General features: G+C 47.6%; 1 protein-coding gene across 14 annotated transcripts in view; it reads left to right on the top strand.

Annotated features, from left to right (window-relative positions):
• Nucleotides 1-22,670, top strand: part of PKNOX2 (PBX/knotted 1 homeobox 2) — a 269,249-nt gene extending 246,579 nt beyond the window's left edge. For 13 of the 14 annotated variants that reach the window (XM_077112537.1, XM_077112530.1, XM_077112531.1 and 10 more), the window contains 6 exons: nt 1,767-1,896; nt 2,439-2,536; nt 3,308-3,427; nt 18,233-18,309; nt 19,209-19,387; nt 20,440-22,670. In XM_077112537.1, the coding sequence (XP_076968652.1) occupies nt 1,767-1,896; nt 2,439-2,536; nt 3,308-3,427; nt 18,233-18,309; nt 19,209-19,387; nt 20,440-20,669 (834 nt within the window). In that variant the 3' untranslated portion in view covers nt 20,670-22,670. The remainder of the gene's footprint in view (nt 1-1,766; nt 1,897-2,438; nt 2,537-3,307; nt 3,428-18,232; nt 18,310-19,208; nt 19,388-20,439) is intronic. The other variant, XM_077112544.1, reaches the window with a different exon arrangement.
• Nucleotides 22,671-26,272: the final 3,602 nt, after the last annotated feature.

The raw sequence follows: 26,272 nt of genomic DNA, 5'->3' as shown, positions 1-26,272 counted from the left end.
GAGGCCTCCTTGGCTGGAGGGGGCTCTCGCAGAGTCCCAGAGAAGGGAAGCCAAGGCAAAAGCCTCCCAGACCCTTGCCCAGAGTCACAGCGGCAGAAGGGAGACAGGTAGAGAAACAGGCGTCACCCCCTGCTCTCGGCCCTGCCCACCTAGGTAAGCCTGATGAAGTCCCCTGCCACAGTAGGGCAGGACAGGGAGCTTGACTCCAGGCTTCCTGGTGCAGCTTATTTAGAGGAGCGACTCCTTCAGCTCTCCAGCCAGGGACAGTCCAGGAGGGTAAAAGAGGCAGCCATGGAGATGCCAACGGGGATTTAATTGGCTGAATCCAGTGAGATTTATTAATCAAGGCCAACTTCCACTTCCAAGGGCTCTGCCAATTCCCGTGGTGCCAAGGGCATGGGAGGTGACCCTCCATGGCTGTCCTTCAGGGCTGTGGCACTTTCCCTTTGTCCATTGCTACAGGTAGTCAGTCACTGGCTCAAATCTTCCTCTAAACACAGGTTTCTCTGTATTCCAAATTCTAGGCTTCCCTCTGGGGAGCTGAAATTCCCAGCTTCTTCCAGTCCTGAGATGGAAGCCAAGAAGCAAGGGGATGCAATTTTTCACCTCTTTGATTTATTTCCTTGATTGTTTACCTATTCATTACAGCTCATCCCTTATGATTCCAGGGAATTGAAAAAGGAAGGGAAAATGGATTTGGGCTTATGGAATGTCAGCTGTAGATGGTTCCTGGACCTATTGCCCAGTTCAAGCCCTATTTTCAGATGAGAAAAGAGCCTGGAATTGCCGGGACATCCAAGCCAATGACTTCAGCTAGGCCTCCCAACGTTCCTTCCATTACACTTCATTCACCGCCTTTTATGCTTCCTCCAAATGAGCCTAGAGACACTGACCTTACAAATGCTCTGAGTGCTCAGCCACCAAGAGTAGGTTCTTCTTGGGCGTCTCCAGTGGAAAGAGATGTGAGGGGAGGGCTGGTTATTCCTTCTTTGAGGCCTTTGGCCAAGCCTCCTTCCCCTGGTGCCAAAGTGACCCTTTGACATGAAGTCCAAGGCCCTCCTTGCTGTACCATTAAAACAGGATGATGAAGGGGCTGGGGTGCCAGAAAAAAAATCATTTTCTTGGTTGCTTTGGCTCCTACAAAACAAACAGCAAGGATTGATTGTCTCCTGGGAAAAATGGGGGCCGGCAGGTTAAAAACGTGGGGCAATGGTAGACTCTGCTTCCAGTGGAATGCTTTGTGGGGAGCCTGGGAAAGAGGAAGGAATTGATGACTTGCTGAAATGTGGCTGAAGTGGAGACTTTCAGGACATACCCTTAAGAGATGGGTTTGCAGGGCCTAGGGTAGCTATTTTTTTATTTGACAACTATTTTAGCATCTATTATGTGCCAAGCACTTGTCTGGGGGGTCAAAGATGAAAAGTTGGAGGCTGCCTTGTGTGTGGAGCTTGGTGTAATAAATGCTGTGACACAGGCATGTGACAAAGAGGGGCCCAGAAGGGGAAAGAGGCTCCAAAAAAAGGTCTGAAGACAATACATATGAAACACTAGTGGGTGCTGATCAGGTTAAATGGGTGGCTATTGCTGAACGTCGAGACTTCTTATTCCTTCTAGGGCCCCTTCAGGATTTAGATCTGGATGGATCAGGCTTAGAAAGCAGGAGCAGGAAAGAGGGAAGGCAGGAAGGAGAAAGCAAGAATTTGGGGTTTCATCACATCCAAAGCCTCAGTGACATTGTCACCAAACCATGCCTCCCTCCCTGCCAGGACCTCCTGCAGAATTCCCCCAATTCCATGTCTGGAGTCTCCAATAACCCCCAGGGGATTGTGGTCCCAGCCTCCGCGCTCCAGCAGGGCAACATCGCCATGACAACTGTCAACTCACAAGTTGTGTCAGGTCGGTGCAGGGAACCGGGCTGCTGGGGAGAGCGGGAAGCACCCCTGGGAGGAGAAAGGGTGGCCCTGAGAGGACTTCAGGGGTGGGGCAGGGCACTGCACAAAAAGCTAGGGGAAATGGGAGGGGTGGCCCCTGCGGAGGGAAGGGCTTACAGCTTAGTTTATTGACTAAAGTGATTCATAAATTTATAGACAGTGAGCACCAAGCCCCCATTCTGGTGGTTTGGGGTAAACTTGGATCAAATTTTCATGAGCCCCGCCAAAGTTCCAATGAGGCTATTGGTCCCTTCCCCCCCGAGACTTCTTCAGTTAGAGAACTTCCCCCATCCCAGGGGCCCTTCTCTTGGCTCTGAACACCAAGATCCCCACCTGTCCCTCCCCCACCAAGGCTGAAGGCTTACACTTTACAAGAGAGAGAGAAGCATCTCTCTCTCTCCAAGGACTGCTGAGCAGGAGGTCTTTTCATGTGAGTGCAAGTGACTCGGGGGCTCTCATTCTACTCTCCCCTGTGGCAGGGGACCCAAACACTGGTTGTCTCCTTAGGTGGAGCCTTATACCAGCCGGTTACCATGGTAACCTCCCAGGGTCAGGTGGTCACCCAGGCAATCCCCCAGGGAGCCATCCAGATCCAGAACACACAGGTGAGTGTGTGTAGGCGTGTGCACATGGGCGTGGGCGTGGGGGCAGGGGAAGCTAGGCCCCTTGCACCCCATAACCCCTTTGGTCATCATTATTCTCCAGAGGTTTCATTTCCCCCACTGCGGATAAGGAGCTAGGTCTTGGAAAAGTTTTATCAGCTCTTGGGTTTTTGCTGCCTCCCAAGGCTACATCAAAGGATTTCAGGCACTTTCTATATCTGATCTCCAGACCAGCCACTATGTATCTCAGTGGTATAAAGTGCACACACAGTGGGGAGATGGGAAGAGTAAGGAGGTCTGAAGTTAGAGGACTGAGGTCTGACATTCACTCTGAGATCTTGGCTATGTCACCCAACCACTATGAGCCGCAGGGTTCTTAGTGATAAAAGAGTAATACCAACTGCACACAGCCATTCCCCCCCTCCGGCCCACAGGCTGCTGTGGGACTTCACTGCAGTGATGATTAGAAAGGGGCTTTGCAAACTGCGAAGATACATTTGAAGGGTCTGGCAAATTCTTATCTTCTAACCCCCTGCATGACCCTGTTTTCTTCATCTCCTCTCTTACCTCTTCGATGGGCTAGTGGGGAGAGAGCGAGAGAGAGAGAGAGAGGGAGAGAGGGAGAGAGAGAGAGAGAGGCAGCCTCCCTGGGGCCATCAGAACAAGTTGGGAAAGGGGGTTGGCAGCAGGAGCCTGCCGTCGCTATGGCAACAGGTCCCTGGCTGCTGGCCTGCCAGGCTGCTGATGCTGCTTTTTTCTCCACGTGCCCTGAAGGTTAACCTTGACCTCACCTCCCTCCTGGACAATGAGGATAAGAAGTCCAAGAACAAACGAGGAGTCTTGCCCAAGCATGCCACCAATATAATGCGCTCTTGGCTCTTCCAGCATCTCATGGTGAGTGCATGTGTATTGGGGGTGTGGAATTGCAGTGCGGGGTGTAATCCCTGGGTACCAGACTCTGCTGTCATCCCCAAACCCAGAGAGGGTGTGGCCCCAGGGAGAGACCCACTGCGAGGGGCACCACCTTCTAATCTTCTAGAGGCCAGGTCGGTGGAGAGACACAGCGGGACCAAAAACTAGGAAGCTTTCTCTAGCGCTTGCTTTGTGCCACTGCCTCCAAAAGGTGTGCCATCCAATAAAGTAATAGGGACAAGCATATCTTCAGGACGGTTCAGTATGGGACAAGTGTACCATAATGTTTCATTAACAGAGTGAAATCCAGTGTGGTGTGGTTGCTGGTTCAGATCCTCTCCTTCCATAGGCAGCTGTCCTCATCTCCCCACTTCTCCCGTGGAAGACAATGCTGGTTCTCTCTCTGCCAGGACTTTTGTTATGTTTTCTGGAATCCTCGTGACTCAGCTCTGGCTGGGGGCAGTGGAATGCAGTGTGGGGGAGTGCTGGATAAAAAAACTGAAATGTTGGCTCCCTCCCTAAACTACTGAGCTTCCAGGAGCCCTGGCTCTACATTTATAAATGGCCGTGATGCCTCGGATCTAAATGTCACGTTTTAGCACCCTCTGGGTGCCTGACACAGGATGGGAATTGTGTGTTTCTGTGCGGGGTACAGTACGACAGGCAGACAGACCCTCGGTGAAGGTCAGAAATGACTTCCAAGTCGTGACCCCCTAGCAGCAGTTTCGAGGGCAATTGTAGCAAATAAAGTTCAATGGCTGTGTCTGAGCTGATGGGCTGACATGTGTGAGTGTGAGTGTGAGTGTATGTGAATTGAGGTGGTGGTGCCTGGAGGGTGAGCTTCCAGCAGTCATTCAAGCTCATGGACCTGCACATCAGCACATACGTACACAGGCACAAGACACTATCCCGGATCCGTAGAGAGATTGGCCTGAGAAGCATGGGGAAAGGCGAGGCGTGAGGGGGGGGGAGCTTTCTTCAGGGAGGAGGAGAGAAACAAAATGGATCATAGGAATGAAGTAAAATTAATAATTGATCAATTGGTCAACAACCCTTTATTTAAAATGAGCGCGCCTCCAGCAACCCAGGAAGTGGTTTTCAGGCTTTAGGGGCAGCAGAGGTTAGGTGCTCTTACTCAGAGGCCACTCAGACCTGGTGGACAGGAAAACTTGCCCTGGGCTGTGAGTGATGGGCCTGGAGCTCTGCACTTCCCTGCTTATCTACCCACCCAACTTCAGGAGCTAGGGGTTCCCCCAGTGCTTTGCTGAGTAAGCACATTCTGAAAATGGAAGCAAACAATAACATAACTTGGAGAGAATGAGCTGGAAAGCTGAGGGTTACAATGAGGAGAGGAGGCAGGAGAGACCCGCAGAGCTAGAAGGTGAAACCAGGGAAACAGGGGCAGGTCCAGCCTCCAGCCTCTTGGGAGCATGTGGCAAGGAGGACCAGGTCCATTGCCCATTTTGGTTTTCCAAATTATCAAGTCAATGACCTCAGATGGACTTGGTGACCCATGACCCCAGGGTCCGTTCTACAGCTCCCAGTGGCACTGGAGGGTAAGTCCCAGGGTGAGGAGGGGGTCCCTCTGGGGAAGTATCTATCTTCTGTGCACTGACCCATCACACCCAGGAAGGGTACCCAGTTCCCACCTCCCTGACCACACCACGGTTCGCGGTCCTTCTCCATTCATAGTGATGGGGCGATATATAAATACAGGTCATGAATCCATGGACTTTGGAGGCATCAAACCTGGGTTCAAATCTAAACTTTGCCTCTTACTCTATAACTTGGCCATACTCATCTCTTGTGAAGATTATGATGAATAAATGAAATATTTGCAAAAACCCTCCCCCACTGAAAGTGCTCGATAAATGTTAGTTCCATTTCCTCCTCCCCATCCCGCCCCCATGTGTTTTTGAATACTGACTTGAACACCCTACGACTTCATTTCTGGGGTGGGAGGAGAAACGGCAAGAGTAGGAGAGAGAGGAGGCTGCAAGACACTTTCTCCTGCCTAAGAGCCCAGGTGCTCAGACCAGTGCCCTTCACTGACTCCCATCACCCCATCCTATGTGGGTCCCCCCTTAACCACCTTCTTCTCCCTACTTGGAACTCACCCTTGTGCTGAGCCTTTGGCCAGAGGCTGGAGGGTCACGCATCTCAGCCCCTTCTGTCCATGGCTCCCCTTTCACCCTGGACCCTACGTCACATCCTACCCTCTCACCCATTTCCGAAGCTCAGGGTCTCTTCCCCCCACTCCACTGTTGCCTCCACCCCAGGCTTGAGTAGGCAGAGGCAGGTAGAAGTGTTGGAGGTAAGAGAGGTATTAGCTGAGCACAAACAGAAGGGAGGAAGAACACAGATGGCCTCTAAAAAAAGGACCTGAGACAATGCATGAGTCAAAGATTTCTGCCTGCACCCTCCCGCCCACCCACTGGTATTCTCTCCATCTCAGGAGGGCACCCGGTGCACATATTGTTAATAAAGCATTTACATTGGAAATGTGCTCCTCTAATTACTGCCTTCATCACAACAGCTATCAAAAGATGAGAAGGCAGCGGTCACTAAGCCTCTAAACTCAAAACTCAGAACTTCTAGACTGAGGGAGAGGACAAAAATGGAAAGAGGTTCAGGCCACTCCAGGGAAACAGGGAGCTCTCCTCTGCAGACTGAGGCTGGGCCACACAGCTAGGGCTTGGCCAGATTAACCTGCTTATCCATATTCATACGAAAATATACACCCTAAGCCCCTTATGAGTTATAAAGACTCTTGGTAACTGAGCATAGTGGAAGAAGAGACTTTGAAACCAAATAGACAAGGCTATAAATTGAGGCTCTCCTACTAACTGTGTGTTCACTCTGATCCTATTTCCTTGAAACTTGAAGATAATGCCTATTTCCCATGGTTGCAAAAATTAAACGAGATGCCCTGTATAGAGAGCCAAGCTTGGCACATAGTCAACACTTTAAAAATATGAATTCCCTTTGAACTTTCTAGAACAGTAGCCCAAGAGCAAGTTTTTGAGGCTAGGGCCCAGAATTTGTGCACGTTAATTAGACGTGGATGGTTGAGGACAGTGTTTCTGATCTGAAACACCTACTGCTTCTACTATCATTTAACCCGAGGAATATTCTGATTAATATACTATCTGTTCTGTGTATGGATATCTGTGTAAAATCTCTAGGTCTTACATCTCCAACTCAGTTGTAAATTTCTCAAGCGTATGGGTCAGACGTTATACTTCTTCTGTGAGTCTGAAGGAGTTGTTTTCCAAAGTGTGTTCCTTTACATGAGGTTAATATGTGTTGCTTCCCAAAAATGGGTTCCCTGGTGAAATAAGTTTGGGGAAATCTGGGGTTAGGTGAAAATTTAGCCTCTTTCTTTATTCTTGAAGTTCTGGGGGCATTATGAACTTACAAGAGGGGTGTGGTTTGAAGCTTTTCCACAATGATTTGGAGCACTGTACACCATTGTTGTTTTGAGGAAAAACCCAGAGATTCTCGTTCTCAGGAAGTGCAGCCTCATGGTGGCACCATATTGGGCAATGAGTAGTTGTTCAGTTTTAGGAAAGGCTGATAGGCAGGTAAGAAGAAAGGATGGACCTCAACATACAGTAGGTGTCCTCATATCCAGTGACAACTAATTTGTTGGTTGGCTGATTGGAAAAGTTGATAAAAGAAATGAACCAAACATTTAAACGTGCACTCGTTTGAATTTAAGAAATGTGCATACCTATTCATTTGCATAAACCTCACCTGTGATACAGCATCCGTAAATTCCTTCTTTATTTTATTTAAAATGGAAAAAGAACTTTGACCCTTGGGGAGCGTGCCGGCTGGAGTGTCTTTCTAGATTTTTATGATGTTTTCCAATCTTTCACATTGTTCCCACTGATTCTAACTATACAGCATTTTTTACACAGGTCTTCAGTCTTTCGAAAGCATTGCATTTGGTTTTCTGAAAGGCAAGAATTCTTTTGGCATTCAGAGTTCATTGGTTTACACACACTATCTTATTAAATCAACAGATTGCCTTTCACGTATAAGTTGCATAAACCAGCTTGCATGTAAGCACTGCTGACTCCTGGTAAGCAGATAATTTGACTGATGGACAGTCTATGAAGGAGCCTATTATTCTCAAGCTGTGGACAGCAATTCTTAGGAGCTACAGAAGAAATGGAGAGGAATATTCAATCCGCAAATTTGCTTAAACAGAGATCGGTTCTATAGTGAATACTGACTGTTTCCGCCGTCTTCTTTCCCTCAGGCAGAAGTTAGTATTCTTTGATTCCTTTTGTCCTGCATCTGAGGCTCCTTGTCATTTCTACTCTTCTATGACATTAGCAGCTCCAGAAATGTATTCAGATAACAAAATGCTCCTGAGATAGAGGTTAAATCCCACAGCCTTTTCTGCTGTTAGGCAGCGGTGAGATCGGGCTGGTTTCATCCATTAGCTGCTTGCTTCTGCATCCCCGAAGAATGTGGTGACATTTTCTGGCAATTGCATTTTGGCTAAAAGAGTCTTAACTCCCGCTGGAAGGAGCCGTTCCGTAGCAAACCCAGGTCAGGTGAGAAGCCCTGGCAAAGGTCTTCCTCGAGGAGCACAGAGGGGTCCTGAATGGCAGGAAAGGCGGCTGCTCTGCCCCACTCTTCATCCCTAGCTACTGCCCCCACCCTCTCTGTTCTGGATCCCAACAACATCTTGATCCGCTGGGTGATTCTGAAATGCCACCCCACCTGCTCACCTCCATCCTTCTTTGTAAATTCTGAAAAAAAATATGACAGTTCTCTGTATTCTTGCCACCCAAGCTCATGAACAGTTTTGCAGGATATTCTCTGTGTGCGGGGGCATACTGGAGGGGAAACCAGACCCTAGCAGGCTCTGTCACTCATCAGTTCAGCCACTCCTACATTAAATGAAGAAGGCAATACACTTCCCAAAGTCACAAGACAAGATCACACAGGGTTTGAACCCAGGTCTGTGTGACTTTTTATCCACTAGACTGTATCGCATCCACATTGACCCAAGGAATCACAGGCTTCTTTCAGCTAGCAACCAAAATCTAGGTAAATCAAAGAGAACCTTGTCTCTCGACTGAGGCACTGAGCCCTGTGCAGAGAGAAGTGCGGGAGTTTTATATGCCCACTGCCTTGCTTTCTCATCCTTGTCTCTCCCCTTCTGTATCCCACGTGCTCACAAACCTGGCATGGCCTCCAGCAGGGCCATACTTTTACTCATTGCCATCCCACTGTCATTCTGCTTCTACTAAGCAACTGTCACATGGAGATGAGGGGTTTGCAAAAGTCACAAAAAGGCAGGAACCAGGGATTGTCTCTGCATTTGTTTTTATTGAAATGTAATTTATATATACCATAAATAACCATTTTTAAGTACATAATTCAGTGGGTTTTTTAAAATTATATTTCCAGAATTGGGCAATCATTACCACTATCTAATTTCAGAGCATTTTCATCACCCCTGAAACCCCACATATATTAGCTGTCACTCCCCCGCCCTTGGCAACCACTAATCTACTTTCTGTCTCTAAGGATTTCCTATTCCAGGCTTTTCATATAAATAATTATCCAATATGTGATCTATTGTATTTGGAATCTTTCACTTAGCAAAATGTTTCCCAGCTTCCTGCACACTGTAGCATGTATGAATACTTTTTTCTTTTTATGACTGTGTGATATTCCACTGCATGAATAGACCACATTTTATTTATCTGCTCATCAACGGATGGACATGTGGGTTGTTTCCACCTTTTGACTATTATGAACAATGTTGCTATGAATATCTGTGTGTTCCACATGATTCTGAGACTGACTCTTCTTCGGGTTCCCAGCTACCATCACACTCAGCTCCGGTGCCCCCCAGGTGGGACCCATCCCCACAGGGTAAGGGTTGGAGAACAGGCCTGCTGCTTGTAGCATGGAGCTTGAGCCCTGCCCTCAGGCTCCTGGCCAAGAAGGGCGAGTAATGGTACCATCTAGCCAGGTGTTTCTGCACCTTGTTGTGCTGTCAGTCACTCAGCACACCTTCTTTGCATGTCTCAACACCTCCCCTGCACCTGCCATTGTGTTAATCCCTGAAGGAACTGCAGATCTCTCCTCATCAGAGAACCACTTATAGGGATCCACCTGAAAGCCAGCCTCAGAAACAGCGATATCTAATGGGAAGGATGTGACACTGGCAGCAGAGGCTCTGGGTTTAGGTTTTGCCTCCCCCTCTACCTGGCTTGTCACTTCTCCTGGGGAAGCCTCAGTTTCTTCTGCTATAAAATGAGAATTGCAGTATCCACCTCAAAGGACTGTTAGGAAAGTAGGTAAAATAAGCTAATGGCTGTGAAAGCACTTTGTCCTGATATCAACACAGCTCCTATTACAAAGGCCTCCAGATTCACCCAGGAGTCTCCATAGGCTACCCCTGCCATGGAAAATGCTGAGAGAAATCTTGAAACTTTAGATAACTTGTGGAGGAAGGAAGAACCCCTTAAAAGTATAAAAATGGCTTAAGCAGATGGATCCTTTCTTGTCCCAGAATATTTTGCCAGCTACTTTTCCCTTCAATTTTGTCTCACTGTCTGAAATTCCACTAATCAGAGACCCCATCACTGTAAAAAGCATTTGTCTGTGGAGAGTCTGTGAGGTCATCAGTCATTCACAGCTTAGTATGAATTAGTTCAAAAGCTTGCTTTTCTCCTCCCACTCAGCTAAGATCAGCATTATGGGGAGAATGCCAGAATTTGTTGGTAGAAGATGAAGATTAGAACTTTTCTTTTTTGCAGTATTTTGCGAAAGCATGCCAGAATGGTTTGCCGGAGGAGATGTTTCTGGCTGTTGTTCTTAATCTCTTCTAAGCCCCTGACTCCTTTGAGAATAAGATGAAAGCTTATATACATAATTGTGAGCAGGGTTTTAGGGGGCTTGACCGTAAAGTCCTAGGGGGCGCAGGCCTCCGGATTCCAGAATGCCGACTGTAGGATAACATAAGAGCCATGGGGCTTTGGAGGGAAAGTGCTAGGAAGTGTCAGCGGGGCACCAGCAGAAGATAAAGCTGACAGAGACCCTGCTCACCAATCTCAGAGTTGTGCCCAGGTCTGGTTCTGCCCCAGGAAAGGAGAGGAAACCACTTGCCACCTGAACATAGACCTTTAGCTAAATTGGCCTTTGGGGCTAGCCAAGAAAAGCGCCTGCTTTAAAAATAACTTCTCTCTGTGGGAAAATGTGATCTAACTTTCAAATAACACATCTATTCACTGACGTCTAAGTTTCAGGCATGAGACATGATTTCAACACTCAAGGGGCTGATCATTTAATTGGGGGAATAAATTATATGCATAAACCATGAGAGATCAACACATGCTGTAATCAAACACAACGTTATTATTCAAATACAGATTCCCTAGGGGTTCAGAGATTGGAAAGATCAGTATAGGTGAAAGGGGTTTGACCATTCATGAGGCCAGATGCTGCCAGAATAGTGCATCCATCCAGGACTGAGCATCAGATTCCCAAAGGTCCTTTGACAAGTTGTATCCAGAATAAGGGGACCCGGGATGGGAAAATGTCTGTTCAAATGACTCTAACAGGAAACATATCACGTAAGGAATGGTTCAAGGGACTGGGGGTGTTTGACCTGTAGGAAAGAACACTGGGGGAAGCCCCATAGCTGCTGCTTTAAGGCAGCCTGGTAGAGTGTAGGGAGCAGGGCATCACAGGCAGTCACACCTGAGTGTGACCCCAGCTCCAGTTTGCCCTTGCATATGACCTTGAGCAGGTCGATGAACTTCTCAGATGTTAATTTCTTCTCCATAAACTGGAGATAATAATAACTACCTGTGATGAAGATGTGTAAAAAATCGCAGTGCCTGACAGGTGGTCCCAATCAGAGGTAGAGTGACCATGGTTGGAGACTCAGGGGGTCTGAAACCCAGCTCTGCCTCTTATTACTTGTATAGCCTTGGGCAAGTTTTTTCAACCCCCCCAGAGCTCAGCTTTCTTATGTGTAAAATGGGAGACTGATGCCTGCTTGACAGATGCCATCAGAAGTGTAGGAGAACGCGTATCAAGTTCTTAGCAGAATACCCTAACACTGAAGAGTGGATGTCAAGATCTTATCAAAGTACCCTACATACAGTAAGTATTTGATTAAAAGTTAGTCAAAAATTGTGTAGGCGTCTGATAAGTGGGGGTGACTGTTGTTACCAGGTGTGAGGCAGTTCTGTAGACACAGTAGGGAGGCAAGTTCCTTTCCAACCCTCAGAGCAAAGGGCTGCCATGCTAAGTGAGAGTGACACCGCAGACTGAGTTTCCCAACCTTTTCCAGGATGGCACACATAAAATATGATGGTAAACCACCTGGTGGCCTGCAACTCGAAACCAACCAGGACCCCACCAAGCCGCTCCCCGAGAGTGACCAGAAGTCACTTTCTCACACACCTGTGTCCTATTTGAGGCACACTGGCTGAAAAGCACTGGTGTAGGAGACTCCTACCCTTTGGGAGAGGCTGGGCTCAGGGACTCTGGGGACGCCGTGAAATGTTGAGATGTTGGTTAACAGGATTTTCTGGGTGGAGGAGCTAAGATTTGGGCTGGGTCTTGAAGAATGGCTAGGATTTAGTATCGGATAGGAAGAGAAGAAGGAGGAGCTATTTTGGACGAAAATTATCTCCCAAGTGATCATCAGTGACCTCTTAAATGTCCTATTCTGGCATTATGATTCTTTCTGACCAAAAGGACAGATTCCTCCCTTTAAGTGGCTGAGATTATGAAAACTTCTTCAACCCCTGATGTTCACCCTTGGGCCTTGGGGGCACATGTGGTCCCATTGTCGTGGCCATGAGTGTTTTCTTTCCAAATACAGCTCAGACATATGCACCTGCATGTTTTAGTATAAGCTACACCAGGAGGCTGGAAGTCCCACCAACTGGGTCTTTGGTTGGTGAGGGGTCCTGAAATGACCACATTTCATCAAATTTAAGATATCATCCATGGCAGGTAGCACACTGATTTCAGAGATGCTAACATGGTAAAAATAAGCCTTTTAAAATGGATGGAAGTACATTAAGTCGCTCTACCTAGAGCCAGGTTGTCCTACTTATAATAGTGCTGTTCCTGTGATGGATGGTTTAATGTGTATTTGTGGGGGAGGTGAAGGGGGAATTTAAGAGTCCGTTGAGGTACCTGGTCAGCTCTCTAGAGGAAACTTGTAGATAGTATTATGAGAAGTAAGTAAGAACATGGACTCAAAAACCAGGCTTCCTGGGTTTGAATCCCTGTCCTGCCTCTCACTGTCTTGAGATCTTCACCTCCGTAAGAGAGGAACAGTAAGCCTTGGAGTCTCCACCTGTGAAATGAGTGTTTTCTTCTAGTCACCCTTCCCTGTAAGATGTAGGGAGAATAGACTCCTGGAAGCTGCCTGTCTTCCCAGGAAGGATGGCCCAGAGTGTCAAAGGTACACCCTGGCAAGAAGCAAGATTTATGAATCTCCATCTTAAGACTAGCATTGTTGATGATGCATTCATCGGCAGCAGGGTAGAATGAAGCTAAGCTGAGAGGAGAGGGGGTATTAGAGACCTCCTTGGGTTGCACTGTAGCCTCTGATAGTCTACTGGAACTTGGAGCTCTCAGAGATCCCACCTGAAAAATTACCAGGAGAAACAAAACTTTACAGCATCCCCAAGAGAAGTCATTCATCTGGGAAGCCTGAGACTCAAGTTGGGAGAACATGATCTATGCACAAGAGCTGGAACAGTTTCAGGGCATCCAGGAAATAAAACCTATTTGCTAAAAGGCACACATTTATACATGCACAGAGGGACTGATGGAAAGCTATTACCATCTATGGGAAAACAACTTGTGGCTATTACGGAGGCAGATCCACATGTGTCAAGCAGCAAATTTTATTTATTTATTTATTTATTTATTTATTTATTTATTTATTTATTTATTTATTTAATAAGCACTCATAGAGTATGGCTTTCAAATATTTAACTCATTGAATCCTTATAACAACCTTGGAGGTCTGTGGAATGATTTTTTCCCATTTTGCAGATGAGGAAACTGAGTACTTTGCCCAAGATCTCAAGCCAGTGAGAGGCAGGACAGGGATTCAAATCCAGACAGTCTGGTTCTCAAGTCCATGTTCTTACTTACTTCTCACAATGCTATCTCCAAGGCTCCTCTAGAGAGCTGACCAGGTACCTCGACTGACTCTTAAATACTCGCTTCACCTCCCTCACAAAATCACATTTAACCATCCATCACAGAAACAGCACTATTATAAGTAGGACAACCTGACTCTAGGTAGAGTGACTTAATGTACTTCCATCCATTTTAAAAGGCTTATTTTTACCATGTTAGCATCTCTGAAATCAGTGTGCTACCTGCCATGGATGATATCTTAAATTAGATGAAATGTGGTCATTTCAGAACCCCTCACCATCTGGGCTCCTCCCTCTGGTTGATTTCTGTCCCTCTGGTGTGGTACCATGCCAACATTATTATGGCCTGCAACAGGCTGTGCCCCTTGAGTTGGTCAAGAGTAAGAGAAGGAAGGAAGGGTGCATGTGGGTTCCATTGTGGTGCAGGAAACTGGGAAAACAAAACTCCCTTATCTGAATCATGCTCCAAGTATTGCTTAGCCAGCAGCATGAGGTCTACTGACCCCAACACGGTGTGGGTTCCCTGTGTGGTCCCTTGGTGACCTGGCCAAGCCTCAGGGTTAGATCTGGATAGGGAGGAGGTGGAAGAATAATCTTGGGGTGGGTGTACAGTGAAAGAAGAGGTGTTAGGACTACCAGTTGTACATGTCAGATCATGCTCTGGCAAAGCTTCTTTCAGACCCAGGACCTGGGGTAGAACACACTCTTCAAACTGAAAGATATCATCAGCTTCAACTTAGCCCAGTTAAGACTTGAGTTATGGGGCAAATATAATGGGTGGTGTCAGAGAGAGGTTTGAAAAATTTAGGTTAGATTTCCGAGGAACTTCCTGGTGTCATCTATGGTACAATGAAATACCTACTGAATGTAAATACTGCAATTCCCTTCTCTGGAGACTTTGGGAGGCTTTGGGACATTGTACAGGGTGAGCTAGTGGAGCACTGCATGCTTTAACTGCATTCTCTTATTAAATTACCCCCAAAGCCCAAATGGTAGTCCCTTATTTATTATTTCTAGTTTAAGCTAAAGAACTAAGGACTGAAGACAAAAATAACAAATTGCTAATCATACGGTACTTGAACACTCCCCAAAGTCCATGCTCTTGTACAGCAGGCTCTATGCTGGCTTGGCGGATCTATAATTTTCTGGTCCATTCTGTAGTCTTTTTTCAAGGAAGAATCATCTGCTTCCAGAGAGCTGCTGTCTGTGCCCTTACCTTCCAACTCCAGAGGAGTTCCTCCAAGTCCTGACCAGGGGGCAGCTCCTCTGGCCTCATGGCCTGCCGGGATCTCTTTTCATTCCTCTTCCCATCCTTGGCCTGTGACTTTCCAATTGTGCTAAAAGTAGCACTGACCAAATCGACATCTGTCCAGGGGCCAGGACTATTTTGACTCTGTCCTCAGGAATCATCTGGTCTGAGGCATATCCAAGTTGGACTGCTCCCATGAGCATTCAGATGTGATGCCAGGAATGTTCTGCTGACACACCTGTCCCCAGAGCTGGCTCAAGAGCTGCTAGTCCTCCCATGGTCTCCACCATATGCCTCCTGAGATACTGGTTCCAGGAGGTATGGATGGTGGGGACGTGCACTTGGGAGTGATAAAGGGTTGATAGCCTTATTCATAAGAACAAACCACAACAATTTTGGTGTCACTGACTCCTATCCCTCTCCATTAAATGGGAACTGATTAATCAAGGTGTTCATGACATCCACTCAGAAGAATAGAGGCTCCATGCCAGATGCTTCCATTTGAGCAATAAACAGTATCCATCTAAGGGAGGCTGGAGAATTTCCTTCTCTGGAGGCTTTTAATGGTAGAAGAGATTTTCAGCTGAGATATAAGCTCTAATGCAAGGCTCCTGCATGAAATCCCTATCTCCTCCTCTGCTAGAAAGGCTCAACCATCCTTCAAAGTCCAGTGAAAATCCCATCTCCCTAGGGAAACCTTCCCTGGTCAGCCCAGTCCACCCTGTCCTTAGAACAGACTGCCCTTTAATTGAGGTTTTCTTTTCCTTTGTGTGTGGCCTTTCCATCTAAGCCATGGCTTCTTCAGGACAGGGATCTGGTATTATATTTTTCACTTGCTGGCACCCAGGAGGTAGCAGCTACCCAGCATCAGTGGGTTGAGGTGCAGGACGGTTGACAAGGCCACTCTTCCTCCACGCAGGAAGGAAATCTGTTGTCTCCTTCTTTGTCAGTTTATTCATCTATTCCCTCCATGAATATTAAACATCTACTCTATATCTGTGACTGGCCAGGACACTGGAGATATAATACCTTAGAGCAGCTCACAGCCTAGTAGGGGAGACACATAGCACTATAAGGTGGGCTAAATGCAGAAGCTGAATTGTACTGGGGACTACTTTGCCTCAGGAAGTTGAGAAACTTTTGTTGCTCACAGAAGATTTGATCTGTGAGCAAGACTTCATGGAAACTCCAGAACAGATGCCATAGAAGGATGGGAGAAAGAGCATTCCAAGTGGAGGGGACAGCATGTGCCAAGGCCTTTCATGTCTAGTGGAGTCCAGGAAAGACAAAAAATTGCCATATTTTTGCTGTGTTCACAGACCAGCTGGATTAGCATACGAAGGCTGCTTGACTTCTTGCCCTGGAAAGGGAGGCTGGACATCTGCAGAGCTGGGGAGTGGTCTTGTACCCCAACCCTGCCCCAGGTGTCAGGGCTCACAAAACCCCTGCTGCCTTTGCCTTTGGGGCTTGCAGTCTCTCCTCCCAGCCTCCCCACTGCTCCTTTCCAATTAAAATGAAATTGGCTCCTGTGATGCTGATGTGCTTTTCTTCTTGTTAGAATCTTAATATTGTATGAATCACACGTGCCGCTGCCCGGGCATGTGGGGTCAGCAGTGTGAATTAAAACAACACGCAGTCCTGATTGCCCGGTCAGGGGATGCTCAGGCCACCTGGAGAGGGCATGTTTCTTTGTCACTGATAATGATTGTACTCCCGAGGCTGTTGATCTCAAGTCTTCCCTGTGAGGCTTGAAGTACCTTGCAGACATCATCCATTAATAACAGTGCTAGGAGCAACCTTTCACTGGGCACTTTCCAAGTATTATTTCATGGAATCACCAGGCAGACCCCATGACGTGGGGTTAAGGAGCCACCTGAGATCTCACAACTGGTTATGAGTCAGCCAGACACTGAGTCCCAATGTGATTCGAAAACCCAGGCACCACTTTCTAATACCACTGTGACCTTCAAGAGTGACCCTGAACTAAGGATTCTGGAGGGGCTGCTTGTCTGCCCTGAGGAGTCCTCATGTCTCCCCCGCCCAGCTTCCAGGGCAAATCTCTGACCCTTTCATACACTCACTGCACCATCACTCCATGCCTGCCATGTGCCCAGCACTGTGCTGAGGCCTGGAAAAGACATGAAGATACTAGGACCCTGGTTCACATGGCTCATCCCCAGGGGGATCCAGAAGCAGCTTCTCCCCACTGCCACCCAAAACTCACCCTCTCTGTAGTATGACCTGTTCGGACTTTTTCCACCTCTTGGGCCAACACAAGCATCTCCTTCTGAACTTCTAGAGAGCTCACTTCCCAAACCACAGTGTCTACAGCCTTGTTGAGGCTTTTTTACACTCTGAAGTCATTTGTATGTCTACTAGTGGAAGATGCTGAGGATGCAGAAATTAGTGAAGTGCAAACTAAGAGTGGAAGACAGACGTAATCAACACACAAGCAGAAGTATATGGGTCTATGGTAGCAGCAATTCAATCAATCCCTCACATCCCAGAGGCACTGACATGTCCTGTCAAGTGGCATCACCAAGTAACTGGAAGAAGGCTGGAAAAAGGCCAGAAGAACCAAGTTCAAAGCTTGTGCTACCAGCTGGGCGACACTGGATTAAGTCAGTTGCTTCGTCTGTAAAGTGGGAATAACGATATCTAAGCTGCCTGTCCTACACAGTTTTAGTGATATGCTTTAAGTGAAGTTTAATACATGAAAATATTTTACAAGTCATAAAGTACTATACAAATAGTCGCTGTTATATTTATCTTCGGTCTCCTAAGAGCATCCAGCATAAATCTGGGCATGAAGTAGACATACAATTAATATCAGTTAAAATAAATTTAATTGATGGGCGGGCCACGGTGGCTCAGCAGGCAGAGTTCTCGCTTGTCATGCCGGAGACCCGGGTTTGATTCCCAGTGTCTGCCATACAAATAAATAAATACATTGAATTGATTATCCACCCCATGCTGTAGTAGTCCTGAGGGCTTTGGGAGCCCCTGTGATTCCTGATGACAATGATGCCTGCCCTGCCTGTGGGGAGGGTCAACTGTAAGTGAGAAGGATGTGAAAGCGCGTTGGAAGCTATGAATATTAAACTGCATTGACTCTTGGAAAACCACCTTGGTGCCCTGCCCCTGCTGTGGGCCAGGGTGGGCCTGAATCCGGAACCACAAGCGTGGGCATCCCCCCTCCAAGCCCTAAGCCCATTCTTTGGGGATCAGTCATTTTACTTTCCACAATTTTGGCTTGCAGTCTGCTCTGGCTGACTGGGATAGGAAAGTGTCCATGATGTGGGCACAGTTCTGAGGGTGAGCAGGGTGGCATGTGCCCACCCCTCACTCACCCTTCACCTCTCATTTCAGCACCCTTACCCCACAGAGGACGAGAAGAGGCAGATCGCAGCCCAGACCAACCTCACCCTCCTGCAAGTAAATAACTGGTGAGTTAGCATCACCCGCCCAACAGCCCTCAGATCCAGTGGCCACTTGCTTGGCCAGGGAAGGGCACCTCCTGGGAAAGAGACTAGAGTGCCCAGTCCCACCTCAGCCCCCTCACCCAGCTACCACACCAGTCCTCCCAATGGGACTACAAGCAGGAAGCCAGAATAAACGAATTTCTGTAACTTCATCTGCAGCTTCTCACTGCCCTCTGCTGGGGGAATTATGCCAGGTCCATCACTGGAAGCTAAGTGATGAACAGAAAACAAACACATCCCCACCTGCGCTGCAGAAACAGCCAGGAACTCCTGCTTCCAGGGACTGGATAGGTCACCAGTGGTCATCTGATCTACCCTCCCCACCCCAACTCATGTGTCCTGAATGCTAACTAAAACTTTCTGCAAAGCTGGGAGGCAGAGGAAAGTTGGTCATTGTGACCCCACAGGGATCTCAGCTTTGCCCTTATCTGTTTGTGTCTGGCTGGGCTGTCGTGGAGGGCTCAGTAAGCCGGGTCTGACTGGAGGGTTGCGGACCCACGAGTGGGGTCCCTGATCTGAGCCTTCATCCCTCCGGAGAGTAGTCAGAGTTTGGTGCCTGTGGTCGAGGCTCTTCCCTCCTTATTGCATTAGCTGGTCTGCAGTAGAGATTTCTGACTCTTCCTCATGCATTCTTCCCTGCCACCTTGTGGTTCGCAAGCCCCAGGTGGTTTCTTGAGTCCTTGGTGCCCAGGTTCTTCTCCCTGCTAAATTTACACCCCAGATCTGAATCCCAGTCTGTTCTGAATAATGGATCAGGTGCTGAGAGATCAGAAGAGCTTTGCCCTCTCTGCACCCATCTCCCTGTGCTACCACCACCCAGCCAGGAGGTACCGAACTGGGTCTCCACCTTTACTTCTGGGCAGGTTCATCAATGCCCGGAGGCGCATCCTGCAGCCCATGCTTGATGCCAGCAACCCAGACCCTGCCCCCAAAGCCAAGAAGATCAAGTCGCAGCACCGGCCCACCCAAAGATTCTGGCCCAACTCCATTGCTGCAGGGGTGCTGCAGCAGCAGGGCGGTGCCCCAGGGACAAACCCCGATGGTAAGAACTGGGGCGAGTGTACTCAAGAGAGGGGATTGGGTGGGAAGATAGCCTGGATCTCCTTCCGTATAGGCTGTGCAGAAACCCAGGACTGGACGTCTACTCACCTGAGTCCTAATCTGAGCCCTGTCATCATAATTATCCCCACCTGAAACCCATCAAAGATTATGTGCAAGCTTTAAAGGAAGGACTGTTTCTTTAACAAGCCAAAAGCGGCTTCACGGAGATGAGTGGGAGTTGGTGGTCATTTGAATCAGTGAACTCCCATCCTTACTCTCACGCTCACCCCAAGTCCCTTCTCGCCATCCAGTATCTGCACAGCTCTCCAGGATCCAAGGCCAGCTATAAATACTGAGGCAGGCAGCTGGCTTGTGAACGGAGGCCAGGAAGAGCTTTGTTTTCCCAGCTTCTCCATCACACCCTCCATAGACACTTTTCTAATTGCTGATCGCCTAGCGCACAATGAATAATTCAATGAGCCAGGCATTTTATAGCTTGGCATGTGAAGCTAGCACTGTGTGGGAAGTGGGGGTTAGCCCATGTGCGTAGGTACCAGCAGGCATACACGTGTATATATGGTTATGTACAGACCCCTATGTGATGGGCAAATATCTAATAAGGTATGGTGAAGTTCAAGAGATTTTAGGTTAGATCAATTTAAGGAAAAATCCCACCTCTGCCATTCCTGAGTGTGTCACCTTGAGCTATCACTTACCTGTCTGAGACACATTTTCCTCCTCTTTACAATGCAAACAATAATCCCTACCTTAGAAGATTGTTAGAAAGTCGGAAAGGCTTAATGTATTTACATAGAGGGTGCTCACTGAATGTAACATACTTAACAGAGCAGCTGGTAGTTCTGCTTCTGGATTGGGGCAGAGAGGCACTGATGAGTGAATGGATGGAAGACTTCATAGCAGGGAATTGTCCAGTTTGGGCTTAGTACCAATGAGCTCACCGCCCTTTGAGCCAGTTCATTCAACTTTGTCCAGGGCCGAGGTTTCTGGATCCCCCCTGTGAAGTCCTGACCCTCACCGTCTTCTCTCACTCAGGTTCCATCAACTTGGACAACCTGCAGTCCCTGTCCTCAGACAATGCCACCATGGCCATGCAGCAGGCTATGATGGCTGCACATGATGACTCATTGGATGGGACGGAAGAGGAGGATGAGGATGAGATGGAAGAGGAGGAGGAGGAAGAGGAGCTGGAGGAGGAGGCAGATGAGCTGCAGACCACAAATGTCAGCGACCTGGGCTTGGAACACAGTGACTCCCTGGAGTAGCCGGGCAGCCCGGCTCGCACTGATCACTGAGCAGGAGAGGCGTGTCGTCAGGAGGGCTCCAGGGTGGGCAGAAGGGGACAGGGGCAGGCAGCCCTGGAGATAGTTGGGCCCTACCCTCCCCAAATCTGTAGCTTGAAGAAATGCAAAGGAGACACTCTGCTCCTTCCCAACCACCAATCTTCAACGAGAACCCCAGCTAGAACTGCAGAGGACTCCATTTGGCAGGGCCAGTCAAGCAGCTTATATGGAAAGATAAGGGTGAGCGCTGGATTGACTGTATCCCTGAGGACAGTGGCACCCTTGCCCCCACCCCCGCCCACCCCGAAGGACTTGCCTTGTTTACAAGCCCTGCACTGTGAGGCAGGTTGGTGCTGTCTGCAGAGTGAGCCTTTGCCAGGGGACAGAGTTAGGGGGAGAGGGAGAGGCAAAGGGGATCTGGGTTCTACCTTCAACGGTTTTCAGCTCCTTTGAGAGGCATTCAAGGGCAGGAAGAAACCCAAAAGCATAATCAACAGCTGGAGGAGTGGGATGGCCAGAAGGCATCATGTCTGTGGGTCAGAGGGGGATCTGGATTCTACGTGGTTCCAGCTGATTCCTCCAGATCCTCTATTTCTGAGCACAGGCAACCGTGGACTTGGGAGAGAGCAATGGGAACCACCAGAGCCTCCTCTCTCACTCCTGTAAACAAATTGCAAGGTGGTGAGCTCAGACTTTAGAATGTTACGAAGAGTCCCTTCACCTGGGTTGGCTCCAGGACCCAAGGAGATGGCAGAACCTGGTCCAAGAGTCATATCCCAGTTACTTCAAGGTCACAGCTGTCCCTAGGTGGTTTCAGAACTCAGCTCCTGCAACAACAGGACAATGGCGTCTTATCCTAGATGTTCCAGCTCTCAGATGGAGCTCCTCAGATGTACCAACCCTCCATTGACCTTCGGAGAGGGTGGAGCCAGGTTAACTTGGAATCTTTTCACCCTTCAGGTCCCCCACTGCTGTCCCTCTGCTTCCAGGCTGGCTTCATCAGCCTCCAACCTCTCTTCTTCATTCTGTTATTCAGAGAAGGCAGAAGAAACATTGGAAAGAAGCATCCAGCCCAGTGGGAAGCCAGGGTTTGGAGAAGGTGCTATGTTCCTCTTCCCATCAGTATCCCGAATGTGGGGGAGAGCCCAGAGCTATGGCAACCAAGAGCCTGCCATGGTCCCCCTGCTTCCCCCCACTCCTGTACACACCACCACTCTACACACCACTGGAGGAAGTGGGCTTCCAGGAGGAGGAGGCACCCACACACCTACCCTCCCACATGGCCTCCCACCCCAACATCTGGGCCCCCATAACTGGCACTCCCTCCTCCTGTCTCTTCCCTTCCCATGGCTATGAATACAGGACGGATCACACATGTGTTTCCCATTCGGTTTAATTTAATGGAATTGCCATTTCATTTGTAAAGTGTGCATTGGCCATCTCCTTCCGCGGCCACCTGGCTTTACGTGAGGGGACCCTCAGGGCCCTCTGGGGCTTCCCCTCCCCCACCAGGTTAGGGCGGAGCAAAAGGACTGTCGCTTTCCTGAGGGCTCCCTGAAATGAATGTATTTCTCTCCCAAAAGAGCTGATATGTAATGTTTTAATAGGGGTTTTTGAGAAACAAATAACCTTATTTATAATCTGGGTGATCCAATCATTTTTTACTCCCTTTTGATGCCATAGGTAGAGGAAAGTCTAGCTTTTTTTGGCGTGAGACTTTTGCAATGTGCAGTGGGATAAAATACATTTCCTTTTTGGGGGTTGTTTTTCTGGTTAAAGCAAACACACACACAGGTCCTGCCACTTACCCTTTTGGACAGGCAGCCCCGCCCAGCCGAGGCACACCTGCACACTTGTGCCCACAGTCCCTCCTCCCAGCACCCTCCACCTGCCTCATGTTATGCAACCTCCTTCGGATGTATCCACCAAACCAATACTGAATGTGGCTGAGAAGTTTTCAGTAAATCTTATTACCTACCGTAATTCTGGTGCTTAGTTCTCTTTTTCTATAGATGCCATAGTGATCTCTCTCCTTTAGTGGGACCCTGGACCAGAGATAATTCGGAGGCCTCAGCAAAGCCCCTGTTGAACTCATGGCTTATGTAAGGGGACAGGTAGTGGGCTTTCTGGGTGATCTCAGTTTACCTGTCCTGGGAGGAAGATGGCCATGTGTGTGTCTAGCTCTAAGACAATGAGATTAGGAAGAGAAGACAAGAGCAAGCCCTATACTGCTCTAGCCTGACAATTTTCCCCTATAGCCTTGGGTACCTCCCACACAGGTTGTTGCTTTTCCCATGTCCATCCTAGGCTCAGAGGGTTTTCGTCATCTAAGTTGGCATCACCACTGCCCTACCCAGCTCCCCATCCCACACAAGATGAAAGGCTCTAGGAATCAGGAAGGAGAAGCAGTTTCTCCTGCCCGACTTAATCCCAAAGCTGGTATCCAGAGAGGAGTCTGCCCTTTGAATCCAGGATTCTGCACGCTATTTCCTGGGGCAAGAAAAAATTCAGGGGCAGCTCATCTCCCCCCAGTAAGTTGGAGGGAGATGTTCTCATTAGTTTCAGATAAGAGGTTTTCTGTCTGGGTACTGCTGCTGAGCTGTCTGGGGCTTCTGTGTTTAGAAGCAGGAGGGAAGATTTCTGGTTCCCTTTCACAAAGCCTGGAAAGGTGCACTGACCTGTGGACACCACACTTCCAGACTGGGAGGGGGGAAAGGGAGGTTATACAGGCAAAATGGGCCTTCAAGCATCTCTGATGCAGTCTTCCTGGTTCACCGCTGTCTCTGAGCTCAGCTCCTCTCATTAGACCTGCAGGATGCTGCAGAAAAAAACAGCCACGTCCCTGCCTCCAGGCAAATCAAGAAAGTCTCAAGATCAGCCAGAAGATGCCTTAGACCCTCATCTCCCAGAGCCAGGAAGACCGCAGTCTTTTAAAGCAGTGTTTTCCAAGAAGCACACTATTAAAAGATATGCTTCAAAAAAATTCCATGGCTAAATTAGCCTAGGACTAACTACATATTATATTTTGCTAGTGGAGTTTCATAATGCATATGAGTATATTAAGGGCTCTGAAAAGTCCTGGAGGAGAGAAAACTGTTTAACTTTGCTTAACCTGATATGTCCCACATTGATTTTCCCTTTTGTTCAAGTAATATATATTCAAATTAGACCCATATTCCATAGAACACACATAAGGGAACACTATTCTAAAGAAATTATGGAGTAGCCTGCCCAGGCCCTTCCCACCCCCCCTATATTTTTCGATCAAGTTTTATCATCTTTTCAACCAGGCTGCCAACTGAAGAGGGGTTTCCTAAATCATTTGAGATATAGGAGGTTGCATTTTGAGAAGCCTGAAACCTCCCGCTGTGCATGACCCAAATGCTGCCCAACCCAACAAGAGCTGTGCTACAATTCTTAAGGAATAAGACATGTGGTAAAAACCCCCATGGGACTCTGATGTCAGAGCCCTGGGAGCTAACTGTTCAGATTGACTTCTGTCCCCAACTCCCATTCCACCAGGTTTGGAGATCCCTGCTCTTGTGGGGGTGACGGCCAGAGCTAACTTCTTTGACCAAGGAGCCCTGCCTTGGCCAAGGAAGTGGCCGGCTGAGGGTGAGGACAATGACTTCCACACCACAGCCTGCTTGGATTCATTCGAGTCATTCATTATTTCAACATGTGTTTATTAAGTACCTACTCGGTCCTACTTGAGACACTGAAGACACAATTGCGAACAACAAAGACCAAGCTCTTGCCTTCAGGGAATTTACCTGCCAGTGGAAGAAGATTGAGACAAAGTGTGCTTGTGGCATCCGGACAATAGTGAGAACGTGGCCTCATCCCCCAGGACAACAGTCTTAAACTTCACCATTTAGAGCTGCACTCAGGGGGCTGTAGGGTCAAATGTGGTGTTGGGTCAAACTCAAGCTCCAGACGTGTTTTGTTTGGGCCGTATCTATTTTTTTTAATTGGGGCGCCAACATGTAAAAAGTTAGAGGATGACACATAAAAAAATCCAGATTCCTGGTTTGAAAAATTGAACAATTAGGCAACTTGGAATCTATATTCCATATGGTAGTCAAAGAATTGCTGTCCCCTACAACGTGGTGTATGCCCGCCTGGTTGCCCTACATTCGCCATTTCTGTGGAATCCGCGTCACAGAGGCTGAGGGGACAGTGGCCATTTATTATCAGGCTATCACAGTTTGGTTGGCTGGTTAATTATGCTTCCCACTGCACGTCACCCCCTATTTCCCTTTTTTTTTTGGGGGGGGGTGCATGGTCCGGGAATCGAATCCAGGTCTCCCGTATGAAAGGCAAGCATTCTACCACTGAACCACCCATGCACCCTGCCACTTCCTTTTTTTTTAAGCTTTTGCTTGTTTGTTTTTAACCTTTTCTTCCAATATTAGAGTGGTCATTTTTAAGAAATGAAATATTTATTTATACCCATTACTCCATCAAGAATGCGAAAACAGGATACCCCGAGAAGGTCATGCCTTTGGAAAAAAAAAAAAATTGGAGATAACATATTTGTTCATGGAAGCAACAATATCCCTATCTTTACACAAATGCACAAAGTATATTCATGTCTTACATCCAGACAGTTTCACTCATATGTTCCCTGCCTGGCCTCTATAGGAAATCATGAGGCTAGGGGCATAAACATCACCAGGATTGCTTGTTATATATGTAGGTTAGATCCCTCAACCAGAGTTTTTCCCTGATTGTAAGGCAGGATGTCTGAAGATTTCACAAAACATTGCTCTCAGAAAAAAAAAATTTCAGAAGTTGCCTTTTAGGAGTTCCTTGTTTTATAGCTCTTCCCTTTAACTTCTTTTTGTCACAGTCATTACAACACCTGGAGCCCATTTTTCGTTTAGTTAGCATTCATAGATGCCTACTCTGTGCCTGGAATCTTGTTGGGGACTAAGGATAATTCTATTTTGAAGAGAGTTACAGGCCAAGGGAGACAGCCGAGCATCAACAAGCTGGCAGGAGAGACTGATGATTGTATCTCACTCTGTGCATTTCCACGTTAGCATCTTACTTCCATCCTGCAAATGAGGCAGGTTTTATTATACCAGTCACAACTGTAGATATACTTTTGTATTTCTCAAGCTTCTCTCTGGACCAATCTCATTTAGTCCCTTTGCAAATTAAATGCATCTCATTAAACTGAACCCATTTAGGACAATGCCTTTCAGGTGTGTGCATCTTAGTGCATCTTTCATTTTAAGACAAGTGTTTGATTTATTTTTCATCTCATTACACTCTTTAAAATTATGTGCATCTCATTACACTCAGCCCACTGAGATGACTTATTTCAGGTGTAGACATTGCACCCAGTATTATCAGGCAAGAATATGATTTTTTTTTCATTTCATTACAAGCCTTGCAATTTATGTACATCTCATTACAATCAGCCATTTAAGACAATTCCCTTCAGTTGTGTATATCTCATTATGCCTTCTCATTTCAGATTTTTTTTTTGTCTTTTTTACACCCAAGCATTAGTCAGAGAACTCACTTCAGGGGTGCGTGACTTCCATCCATCTGGTTTTTCAAGTGAATTTCTAGGT

This window comes from Tamandua tetradactyla, chromosome 8 (assembly GCF_023851605.1).
Source record: "Tamandua tetradactyla isolate mTamTet1 chromosome 8, mTamTet1.pri, whole genome shotgun sequence".
Lineage (NCBI taxonomy): Eukaryota > Metazoa > Chordata > Mammalia > Pilosa > Myrmecophagidae > Tamandua > Tamandua tetradactyla.
The sequence above is the reverse complement of the archived record's forward strand: the minus strand, read 5'-3'. Positions and strand labels throughout refer to the sequence as shown.